This window comes from Capricornis sumatraensis, chromosome 10 (assembly GCF_032405125.1).
Source record: "Capricornis sumatraensis isolate serow.1 chromosome 10, serow.2, whole genome shotgun sequence".
Lineage (NCBI taxonomy): Eukaryota > Metazoa > Chordata > Mammalia > Artiodactyla > Bovidae > Capricornis > Capricornis sumatraensis.
Window position 1 is genome coordinate 19,652,128 of NC_091078.1, and position 13,074 is coordinate 19,665,201.

The following is a 13,074-nucleotide window of genomic DNA, read 5'->3' on the forward strand; positions in this document are numbered from 1 at the left end:
CTTATATCAGTGACATACATAACAAGTTCTATGCAAGTATTTGCTCTAATAATATAACATTATCATTATCCTCATCAACATCAACATCTTTTCTTTGCAAACTGCTTGAAAGGGGCAGCTGCAGAAACAGCTGGAAACAAAGTAATTTTGGAGCTGGGAAGAAGGGGACAGAGGCTGGGATAGACAAGGTCCTGGGGGCAGCAATTAGAAGAGTCATTAGCTTCGGAACTCTGAAACAATAAATATTCATGATGTGTGAGAAAGCATGATACACAACTGTATGATCTTAAATACATAAAAATGGATGCTTAGCTGTGTAAATACACAAATGAAACCTAGAAGGACACATCAAACGGTCAACTGCTCATGATTTTGGATGACTGTGTCTTCTGCTTCTTGTGTTTTTTGGTTTCCTAGTATGCACATGTTAACTTTTAAGAAATAAATGTTTTTCTAAAAATCTTTAAAAAAAAAAGTCACGGCAGAAGTGATGCAGCAAGCGTGCACCTGAAGGAGGGCATCCCCTCAATGTACAAACCCTGCTCCTAAAAAGTCAAGCCAAGACTCACAGGAATGTCCATGGCATGGGGGGCAAGTCCCAAAGGTGAAGGCAGGAGGCAGAGGTGGCTCCTCCCAAGGGCCATGGGGAAGAGTGACTAATCAGTGTTTGTTGGCAAATAGAAGGAGCAAAATGCCAACTGGAGGCTGCTGGCCACCTGCAGAAAGGAGCAATGTGGCGAGCACTGGGCAGGCTGAGGAGACCCACTCGCTGGCAGCCTTCATGCACACACCTTCATGCACACACTGAATGAATGAGCCAATCTCTGCAGCCCTGTTATGGAGGGACAGCAGAGAGACCTCCGGGCAGGGGCATCCTATGAGCGATGCACCCGTTTCAGTGGCTGATAAAAAAGTGGCCTAAGGACAGTGTCCCCATCAATGCTCACAGTCTGAAAATCTCTGAACACAACCCCTGCCCCTCCTCAGCAGCAGGTGAAAGACCAGGATTAGCCCTTTTCTCTGGTAGAAGGAAAAGGTGGAGTTTGCATTAGGTCCCAGCCACAGGAATTTAGGAACAAAGAGGAGTCAAGAGAAGGCGCTGGGCTTCATCCCGAAGTCCAGCCCAGAGCCATTAGGTTTTCTGCAGAACTTAGTCATGAACCTTGCTGTGAACACACCCTCCCTAAAACAAATATTTGGCAAGCTCTGAATAATACACATCCTGACAACAGCCATGACTTAGGAGGCGAGCTCTAAACGGGAGGGGAGGGGTCAGAACATCTGCAGGAGAGGGGGAGGAGCAGAACAGGACCAGAAATGCCTGCAAGCCTGCCAAGGGCTGCCCACAACCTGATCACAGGGTCCTCAGTGAGCCTGCAGCCTACCACCCACCACAGCCAGATGGGGAAGCAGGAGGGTGGTCAGGCCCTTCTGAGCATGTGCATGGCCTCAGCCAGCAAACGAAGGCAGCCCTTCCATTGGCAGGGGTTACAAGTGTGAGAGGAAGGGATGGTGACTTTCCAGGCAAGGTCCTGCCCTCGCTGCTTTCCGTGCCAAGGTCTCTAGGAGACTATTCAGTTGGGAAGCCAGGAGCCCTTTAGAATAGTCCTGGGGCTCTGAACTCAGATTCCTGCTGTCCCACAAGGTGACAGCCACAACTGACGAGGCCGAGGCCTTGGGGGAACTGGGTGAGGAGGACAATGACTTGGGAGAAGGGCTTTCACCCAAGGGCTCTGCGCTCCCTCTTCTGGGGAACCACCCCAGGATCCTTAGGGAATGAATGCATTTACCCGTTGGGCCTCCTCTTTACACCCCTCACCTGAAAGGCCCAGCAGCTGAAAGGACCAATAGCCCCCTCCCATCCTCCAGCTCATTCACACAGTGAGGATTCCACCCGGGAGTCCTTCTCTATGTATGCCTATGATGGACTCACCCAGGGGCTCAGCCCACCGCTGCTCTGGGGCTGGTTCCTGGGGGTACCCTGCAGCCTGATGCTTAGGCCACAGGGGCTAGTCAGAAGGGAAGTAGAGACCCACCTGGCTTCCACTGCCATGCATGATGTTCTCCGGGGTGTCATAAACCTCAGACTCCATATGAACAGCCTGGTTCTGCTCATGATTCACCTGCACCCGCAGAATTCGAAAGGAAGATCCACCAAGATCCAGGGCGATGAAATCTCCCTTTTCTGTTAGGGAGACAATAACATCACATCAGATTCAACTGCCTGGGAAGGCTGCACGCTTCACCCACTTCTCAGCAGGGTCTGGCCCCACTTCACTGTGCTTTCGGCCACAAAACAGGAGTCATGTAGACCCCATCACACTACAGCCCCACCTGGAAGAGTGGGCAAGAGAAGCCCTCTCCTAGCCAGGTGTCCCTAGGCAGACAGCTTCACACAGTTCCGCTCAGTCCCAATTGCAGAATGAAAGTATGGACTTCATTAAAATACCAACCATCGTTCTCCAAGTCTTTACCCCTTCTCACAAATGGCTATGCTATCCATAAGGTAAAAATAAAAGCATTTCAACTCAGCGCAAACCCTGCATCTGAGGTCTATTCCATGCCTTGAGTTCCTTCCCCATCAGCTGAGACACCAATTCCAGCTAGTCCATACCTCCACTGATTCCCCAGGGGATTTTTTTTTTTAATTGTAGTAAAATATACATAACATAAAATTTTCCACTGCAACCATTTCTCAGTGTACAGCCCACTGACATTAAAAATGTTCACAATGTTACACAACTACCACCACCATCCTCAGAAATTTCCATCATCCCAAACAGAACCTCTATAACCATTAAGCAGTAATTCCTCATTTCCCCTGTCCCCAGCCCCAGGCAAAAACTATTCTACTTTTTACTTCTATGAATTGGCCTATTCTAGATATTTCTCATGAACAAAATCATATAGTATCTGTCCTTTAGTGTCTGGCCTATTTCGCATTGTATCAAGTCTCCAGGGTTGATCCATGTTATAGCCTATATCAGTGGTTCACTCTGTTTTCAGGCTGGGTGATATTTCCTTGTGTGTGTATCCATTCATCAGGTACTGGACACTCCTGTTGTTTCTGCCCAGGGGATGTTTTTAACAGAAGTCCCTCCTGGTCACACAAGAGTAAACTGGCTTGAACCAGTTTTATTCCTCACGACCAATGTGAGGGTGGACCTCAGTGGGTTAGAGAAAGACAACAGGCCTGTGTGTCAAGACCACCACAGAGCACCAGTGGAGGTGGCTGTGATGAGAAACCAAGCCACTAAGCCTCCACCCAGCATCCTCTATCCCAGGTCCCCTCCCAAATCAATGAAAATCTGTTCATTTTACTTCTGATGCTACATTATCACTGTCTCACCATCACCTTACTTTCTTGATGATGACTTTTGAAGCATAAGAGTTTATAATTTTGATAAAGTGCGACTTATCTTTTTTCTTCTGTGGCTAATGCTTTTGGGGTCATATCTAAAAATCCATTGCCAAATTCAAGGTCACAAAGATTCGTACCTATGCTTCCTTCTAAGAGTTTTACAGTTTTAGTTCTTACATTGAGGTATTTGGTCCATTTTGAGTTAATCTGTGTATATGGTCTGAAGTGGAGGTTCAGCTTCCTTCTTTGGCACATGGACGGTTGTTGCTTAGTTGCTGAGTCGTGTTTTTTGTGATCCAATGGACTATAAGCCCCCAAGTTCCTCTGTCCATGGATTTCCCAGGCAAGAATACTGGAGTGGGTTGCCATTTCCTTCTCCAGAGGATCCTCCCGACCCAGGGATGGAACGCATGTCTCCTATGTCTCCTGCACTGACAGGCAGATTCTTTACCAGGCAGGCACTGTCAAATAGCAACACCATTTGCTAAACAGACTATTCTTTCCCTCACTGAAAAGTCTTGACACCCTTGTAAAAAATCAAGTGACCATAAATATGGATTTATTTCTGAACTCCCAATTCCTTTTTTCCTCCCGTTTTGAGATGTAATTGACATAGTGAACACTCAATTCTGATTCATTGATCTGTACATCTGTCCTAACAGCAGCACCACACTGACCTGACTGCTTCCGAAAATTTGAAACTGGGAAGTGAAAGTCCTCCAACCCTGTTCTTTTGCAACACTGTTTTCACTATTTTGAGCCCCTTGAAGTTTTTATTTTTTTTAAGTAATGGATTGTTGGTTTTTTTTTAACTTCTTTTTTTATAAACTGACACCCTCTTTGTATTTGATTCCAACAAACTTTAGGTTCTGACACACTGCTCTATTTCTGGAACTTAGAATGGTTGTTTGGCATATAATATGAACACAACCAATATTAATAGCTGAATTAATAAGGGTGGCAAAGGAATCGAGGAATAAACCAAAGACATTTACAACTGAATTTCTGTTCTTATCCTCTCAAGCTCTTTGAGGGAAAAACTACAACTCAGGATTCTTTACATCTGCCCTTGGTACCCAGGGTAGTTCAGTAAGTGCTTGGTAGCTGCTTGATCACAAGGGTTGGTGGCCCATTCATTCATTCAAGGAAGTTTGGCTTCTTGTTCATTACACAGGAAGCAGTTATACCACTGATTGGTTGTTTGTTTTCTTAGCAACAGCTTTATGGGAAATAATTAAAATATCACATTTGATTTTATTTTTATTATTTGGCCGTGCCACATGGCTCAAGGGGGCATGGGCATCAAACCCATGCCCCCTGCAATAAAAGAGTGAAGTCCTAACTGCACCACTGGGCTACCAAGGAAGTCTGCACCTATCACATTCTAAAGTGTACAGTTTGGTGAGTTTTAGTATATTTACATCACCACTATCTAATTACAGAAATTTTTCATCATCCACAAAAGAAACTCTATACCCATTTGCAGTCACTCCCCATTTCCTCCCAAACCACCTCATCCACTAACAGCCACTAATTCACTGTCTGTCTCAAGAGATTTCCCTATTCTGGACATTTCATTATAGTGGATACATACAATACGTGGTCCCCTGTGGCTGACTTCTTTCATGTACCATAATGCTTTCAAGGTTCACCTGCATTGAAGCATATACCAGTACCTCATTCCTTTCTGTGACAAGTTGCATTCCACAGTATGGATATACCACATGATGTTGCTGTTTTAAAACTGCTTCTGTGATCACAACAAACTGTGGAAAATTCTTAAAGAGACTGGAATATCAGATCACCCTACCTGCCTCCTGAGAAACCTGTATGCAAGTCAAGAAGTAACAGTTAGGACCAGGCATGGAACAATGGACTGGTTCAAAATTGGGAAAGGAGTATGTCAAGGTTACTTGTCACCCTGCTTATTTAACTTGAATGCAGAGTACATCAAGCAAAATGCCAGGCTGGATGAATCACAAGCTGGAAACAAGATTGCCAGGAGAAATGTCAATAATCTCAGATATGCACATGATACCACCCTAAATGGTACAAAGCAAAGAAGAACTAAAAAGCCTCTTGATGAAGGTGAAAGAGCAGAGTGAAAAAGTTGGCTTAAAACCCAACGTTCAAAAAACTAAGATCACAGCATCCAGCCCCAACACTTCATGGCAAATAGATACAGAAAAAATGGAAACCAAGACAGACTTTATTTTCTTGGGCTTCAAAATCACTGCAGATGGTGACTGCACCCATGAAATTAAGAGGCTAGCTCCTTGAAAGAAAAGCTATGACAAACCTAGACAGTATATTAAAAAGCAGAGACATCGCTTTGCCAACAAATGTCTGTATAGTTCAAGCTATGGTTTTTACAGTAGTCATGTACAAGATGTGAGAGCTGGACCATAAAGAAGGCTGAGCACTGAAGAATTTTTGCTTTCGAACTGTGGTGCTGGAGAAGACTCTTTGATCCCTTGGACATCAAGGAGATCAAGCCAGTCAGTCCTAAAGGAAATCAACCCTGAATGTTCAGGAAGGACTGATGCTGAAGCGCCAACATTTTGGCCACTTGATGTGAAGAGCCAACCCATTGGAAAAGACCCTGATGCTGGGAAAGACTGAGTGCAGGAGGAGAAGGGGGCGACAGAGGACGAGATGGTTGGATGGCATCAGAGACTCAATGACATGAGCTTGAGCAATCTCTGGGAGATAGTGAAGGACAGGGAAGTCTGGCGTGCTGCAGTCCGTCAGTCAGAGTTGGACACAACTTAGCAACTGAGCAACAATGGTCCAAAGGAAAGAGGCCAAGTGGGAATGCTAGGAAGAAGGTGTCTCAGCTTTGTGAGAAATTCTGACCCTGATGTCATAGGTCATTCAAATTAGTTTTGGGTTTTCCCTGAGTTCTCATCAGAATCCTAATCCCTATAGTGCTTACACTACTACTGGGTAAAAAAAATAAATGTGATATGAGAGGGTTCCTTCTCAGGAGAATGAATTACTAGAACATCAGAAACACTTAACTTTACTATCATTCATTGAGCCTTTCTGTTCTCCAATTGCTAAGTACTTCTTCTGGCTCATTTTACTTCTAACCCCTCTCCACTCTATGAAGTAGGTACTATTATGATCCCCATTCTGCAGATGAGCAAGTAAAGTCTAGGAGGGGTTAGGGAACTTGCCCAAGCACACAGCCAGTAATTGACAGAGCCAGAATTTGAATCCAAAGCCCAAATTCATAGCCATTGGATACAACTGCCTCTTGGACAGACCTCAGGAACAAGGATCCCCAGAGAGGGCATTAGAGTGAGATCAGCACATTAGGAATGGCTACATCTCTCTATAAACCACTTGTGTACAGGGAAACAACACACGCAAAAGCGAACACTGTGCTAGGATGAAAATATGGGAGCTTTTCCTTCCTAACATTTTTATTTAATTAATTCATTTACTGTTCAGTCAGTAAAGAATTTGCCTGTAGTGTAGGAGACCCAGGTTCGATCCCTGAGTTGGGAAGATCCCCTGGAGAAGGAAATGGCAACCCACTCCAGTATCCTTGCTTGGAAAATCTCATGGATAGAGGAACCTGGTGGATTGCAGTCCATGGGGTCGCAAAGAGTCGGGCACGACTGAGGGACTAACACACACACACACACACACACACACACACACACACACTGTTTTAATTTTTTAAAAAAAGTTATTTATTTCACATTTTGCACTGGCTTTCATCATAACTTTAAAAAATAGCTTGAGAAATCTTGATAAATCAGTCAGGTCAAAAGTCTCATCTTCAGTTGAATCAAGGGACTAAGTAAAAGCAGGCTCTTGTGCTCAAGTTCCACGTGATGGTGGGGGATCTCTTGCTTATTGGTGTCATTGTCAACACACAACAGGAAGGAATCAGGTTTCAGGCAGCACCCCTGAAGCCCCAGCTCTCAAGTTTTCAAGCAGGATAAGTTTAAACGATCTCATCTGCCTCTAGGTCAGGGAAGAACCTGGTCTTAGGGTGCATGGGGCTGGCCCACACTTCTGCAGCTCTGTAAGACTCCTGCCCCGTCCCAGCCTCCCACCACAGTCTGTCCACCCCATTTCTCCTTTTTTTTTTTTTTTAACAAACACAGGTCAATAGGGTTTCAGGGAGTTAGGGGCAGAGAAGGAGAAAAGATAGCCTTGAGATGATTTGTGAAGGGGCCTTTCCCTGAAGGCATTTTACAAGAGGTCGCTGTTAAGCCCAATGCAGCCCCTGATCCTTTCCTGAGCAGTGACCCTGATTCCAGGGTGTGTTTGTGCTTGCTAAAAGAAATGGCAGTTGGCATCTCTTCTGTAAATCACATTTGCAGCTCAGGAAATATGGGACAAATATTAACTCGCCTCCTCAATCTATGGATAAGGTAGCTCCAACCAAACCTGCTGAATGACTTGCTCATGGTCACACCTGCGGCAAGGCCAGGGCCCTTCCCTTTCCTTAGTCACTCATATACTTGCAAATACTGGGATGCTCATTCATACATACACACATACACACACACACACACACACACATATACACATAAAGTTTTATCTTCCTCATCTGGGTGATGAGCAATTTGAAGGCAAGGGCAATTTAGCATGCTTACTTCCTTCTCCCCAGTACTGAGTCCCACATACAGTAGGCAAATCAGAAAGTGTTTGCAGCTAGTTCAGTTAGAACACCTGGGTCTGTTCAGCGCTATCCTCTGCCAGGCAAAGGACACCAAGGAATGACTTCTGGGAAAGTGTCCAGAAAGCTTTGTTTGCTGTCTGGTGTCTCTTTAGATAACCACCCTTCCCGTTTTGTCATCTGAATTGGGGGTGGGGTTGACCACCTATTCCATGTGACCCAAGAGCATCCAGAGTTCCCAGCTTTGGCCAACGTGATTGGTTCAGGGTGGGTACGTGACCCACATCAGCCAATCACCACCTTCTCCAAGACCACCCCAGGACCTCTAGTTTGGAGATGAGGTGTCAGCTACGGCTGCTGGGGCTACCTCTGCCCCCATAAGGGAGAGGCAGCCTACGAATGAAGCCTTGGTTAAGAGACAGATGAGGCCTTGGTTACAGGAGCCAACTTACAACTACATTTTCCATTATGTGAACCTAGAATTCCCTTTCTTGCTTATACAACTTTGAGTTAGATTTCTTTCAGTTATAAGCAGAGGCTGCTGGGTTCAATATTCTTTACTAGGCAATGGGTGCTCCAAATACCAACTTGCCCTCCATAAAGGATGTATCCTCCCCTTTATCTCAGTTGGTCCCCCCCATTCAGAGCTGTGGTGTTCAATCACCCAGCTGCAGAGGAACCAGAGCTGTAGTCTGTGGGCTCATCCACATTATGAGGGGTATTGGGGTGGGGGTAAGACAGCCTGCCTTTGCTTCCTCCCTTTTTTTGTCTCCTCCCTCCCATAACATCACCGGGATGCTGGTGAATTCTGAAAAGCTCTGACATTTCCCTCCAGGGCGAGACCTCTGCCTTTAGGTCTGATGGGTAGGGGCCTTTGGCCACATCAGATGGGAAGGGCCTTCCAAAGCTGGGAAATTCTTCCAAAGAATTCCTCATTGTTGTTTAGTTGCTAAGCTGTGCCTGATTCTTTTGTGACCCCATGGACTGTACCCTGCCAGGCTCCTCTTGCCATAGGATTTCCCAGGCAAGAATCCTGGAATGGGTTGCCATTTCCTTCTCCAGGGGATCTTCCTGACCCAGGGATCGAACCCACGTCTCCTGCATTGGCAGGCAGATTCTTTACCACGGAGCCACCAGGGACGCTCATTAAGAATTCTTAGAAAGTCATTTATTAAGTTATAATGATGACCAGCAGAACAATGACTCTCTGTAACTCTCATGGTAGTTTGCAGTTTCCAAAGCACTTTGATCCTTCTGACAGCCTTGTGAGGCAGGCACAGCAGGACTGCCACACCCATTTTACAGATGAGGAAATGGAGGCTTATAGCAGTTAAGTGACTTCTCCAAGATCACACAGGTAATAAGCAGCAGAGCCGGAGATTAATCCAGTGGTCTGAAACTCTATTTTCCCCTTCAGTTTCAAGTTCAGTCTCCTTGCCGCAGCTGACTTCCTTTCTTACTTCCTCTTCAAATCTTTGGCTTCAACCTTCCTGCCTGCCACTGCCGAGACTTCATCCTACATTTCCCATTTCCACTGAAGCCAAGAACTGCTCTTCTATAGAAGGCTCATTAAACAAAGCATCTGAAGGGCCCCTGGCAACTCTCCACTTTCTAATGACAGCCATTATTACCAGCAAATAATGGAAAACAAACACTGAAACAGATGTCTCTCTTCAGTCCAGACCTGTGCTGGAATACAGGGCAAACAAAACTCAGCGTTCATGAAATGCCTCCCGTTGCCTGCTCCATGAATTAATCCTGTACACGAGACACAAAGCCTCCTGTCTGCAATCCTGCTAGCCAATGAGAGTTTACACCTTCATCAGAAACCCAACTGGAATGCTAGGCATTTCGGAGATTTCATCAAACGAGAGCATTTCTGAGATAATCCAACCATCTTCCCACATAAGGACAGAGAAAGGTAAGTAAACAGCCCAAATGCAGTGAGAAAAGGAAACATTTTCCTTCCTTTGGCTGGAAAGCAGTGTATCTTAAGCCCCACCAATTTAACTGTGAGTGTGCTAAGTCGCTCCAGTCATGCCTGACTCTGTGACCCTACGGACTATAGCCTGCCAGACTCCTCTGTCAGTGGGATTCTCCAGGCAAGAATACTGGAGTAGGTTGCCATGCCCTCCCTCCAGGGGATCTTCCTGACCTCGGGATCTTACATCTCCTGCACTGGCAGGTGTGTTCTTTACCACCAGCGCCACCTGGGAAGTCCAGGAAGAAGTGTGTTAGTCGTCCAGTCGTGTCTGACTCTGCAACCCCATGGACGGTAGCCTTCCAGGCTCCTCTATCCATGGGATTTCCCAGGCAAGAATACTGGACTGGGTTACCATTCCCTTCTCCAGGGGTTCTTCCTGCCCCAGGGATCAAACCTGGGTCTCCCGTATTACAGGCAGATTCTTTACCACCTGAGCCACCAGGGGAAGCCCAGGACCACACCTCAAATCAAACATTCTAAACTTATCCTCTGGGTGAAGAGCACACTAAGGAACCAAAAGGCAGAAACAAGGAAATCTTCAACTCAATTTACCCTCAAGAAGCCTACAATCTAATTGATATTTACAATATCCTGAGTGATAAATGACAAGATGAGAAAAAAAGGGGAAGTTTCCCAAGTGAGAATCAAAGTCGGGCAGGCCTTCTGACAGAAGCTGGATACAGATGGGCAGCTATCCCCAGAAACTGGGCACCTTTGAACAGGGTTTCTGTTTAGCCAAGTCACCAGCATAAAAAGGCTTCAGTATCTTCCTCCTTTATGTATTATTCATATCTTTCCCATTGCAAAAAGGATATGCAGCAGCTAAAAGCCACTTTAGGGTTTTGCATCTTTTTTTAACCTAATGTATAGATTACTTGAGAACAATTAATGAAAAAGCACTGCCCATTAAAATCGTCAAAAGGGGGGAAATTAACAAAAATGGGCTGATAACATTTTCAAAAAAAATCAATACAGTTTCAAAAGCCAACAGTTTTCAGTAATCCAGTCATCAGGGTCAAGGTCAGCAGGAAAGGAAAGGTTTGCTTCTCCCTCTGACTTGGAAGTCACATCACCGCTTGACGGGCAGGGGCACCTCTCCACTGCAGTGACTCCAATTTATCCTTTGGTGGTTTGGGATTACCACTAATTCTGTCACTGACTAATTATACAGGTGAAGCAGTAATTAACATCTCAAAAAGAGACTAGCACCATGGTTTACTATGAAGGAGACCCACATTCTGGCTCCTCCAAGGGACCTCGTGGTTGGAGGCACTTCCATCAAAAAGTGGCAAGGACTGGACTGGTGCCCAAGGCCTTGGCATCAATATCAGTGTCTATGTGGGGCTGGACGGACCATTCCAGGAGGAGTGTGGGCCCCTGGACACCTGACTTGAGCCCACCCATGAATATTAGGAACAATCAGAGAGAGAAGAGCTACACAGTATTTTATGGTTGCACAGTATCCCCACCAAAAGGCACAGAAGTCCTAACCCTGGGTACCTGTAAATGTGGCCTTATTTGGAAAAGGGTCTTTTTAGATGATGTAATCAGATGAAGAGGCGGTCATGAGTGTGGGTTCTAGTCTGACTGGCATCCTTATTAGAGGAAAATGCCACATGATGACAGAGGCTGAGAGTGGAGAGATGCAGGTGCGTGTCAAGGAACGTCAGGGACTGCCAGCCACCCCCAGAAGCCAGCAAGGGGCAAGGAAAGACTTAACCCAGCGTCTCGGAAGGAGCACGGCCCCACCAACACCTTGATTTTGGACTTCAAGCTTCCAGAACTGTGAGACAATCACTCTCATTTAAAGCCACGCGGTTCATGGGACTTCATTACAGCAGCCTTGGAAACTAACACAGAGCAGAAGAAACAGTCCCCAGGGAGAGGCGGAGCTGGGGAAGGGCTAGCCATGCAGGCCAGGGGAGCCAGGGCCTCAGGGTGGGTCCTGAGGGCTCAGGGCTTTGGCGTCTCCCCTTCCTCCTCCTCCTCCTCTCAGCACGGCTCTGTGCTCCCGAGGGGCCCTGAACGTTCGGGCCCACTCACTTCTCTTCACACTGGACACGAGAGAGGCTCAGAAGGAGGCATGGGGCCCAGGCTGCTGGCTCCAGTTCCACAAACTCTAGGACAGCATTTCCCAACACGGGCGTAATCACCACCTACATCATCACATTTAAGACACCACTGATTGTGGACACATCGTCATTTTATGTCATGCGAAGAGAGAAAAAAATGCTGCTCACAGTAATTTAAAGAGGCAACTACTGCACAGTGCACTGCTGATTTCAGAGGACTCAACAACAAAGACAGAAATAGGGTCTCGAAATAGATGAAATATAGTAGTAAATACTGGGGGAAAGAGCAAACAGGTTTGGGGAAAAGGCAGGTAGCCGGGTTTAATAGTCTTCTCTCCTGCAGGACTGCTCAGGGCCTTTAGCACCCTGGTATCTGCTTCCAATCTCTTGTTTTCTTTTCTTTTTGATATTCCATGCCACGTAACATATGGTATCTTAGTTCCGACCAGGGATCAAATCCACGCCCCCTGCGCTGGATCCTAACACAGGGTCCTAACCTCGGGACTACCAAGTCCCTGCTCTGGATCTCTAAGGGGAATCTTTGGAAATATTGTTTTTCCCAAATAAGAATGCATGTGGAGCCCTGTTTTCAAATGGCTAGATTACTACTGTATCTGGATCACACTTTGAGTCCCTCAGCCCTAAAAATGTGAAGGTATGAGGCAGGGCACCTCCTGCTGACACACGGGCCACGGAAGGGAAGCTGGCTTGCAGGCAGCTTTCAGGAGGAAAGGGAAGGAGCCTCTCATGGGACATGCCAGCACGGGGCCAGTCACACAAGATCAGGGGTCCCCCAAGCATCAGGCATCCTTCTGAGTTATCTCAGCAAAGCCAGAGTGGGGGCCCTGGGGGCCGCGCCTCTATCTTATCTCCCTTTCCCCCTTCTCTCAGCGGACAGCATGCAGAGCCACATGCAGAATTCAGCTAACCTGGTAAAGACACAAATGCTTCTGGACACGGGTGCCATTCGGGGTTGGGAAAAGTAGGAGCAAGCTACAAAGCCAGAGATATGAGAAAA

At 46.4% G+C, this 13,074-nt stretch overlaps 1 protein-coding gene across 3 annotated transcripts in view; it reads right to left on the reverse strand.

Annotated features, from left to right (window-relative positions):
• Positions 1-13,074, reverse strand: part of HK1 (hexokinase 1) — a 72,053-nt gene that overhangs the window by 38,795 nt on the left and 20,184 nt on the right. For all 3 annotated transcript variants that reach the window (XM_068982367.1, XM_068982370.1, XM_068982369.1), the window contains exon 3: positions 2,037-2,185. In XM_068982367.1, coding sequence (XP_068838468.1) covers positions 2,037-2,185 — 149 coding nt within the window. The remainder of the gene's footprint in view (positions 1-2,036; positions 2,186-13,074) is intronic.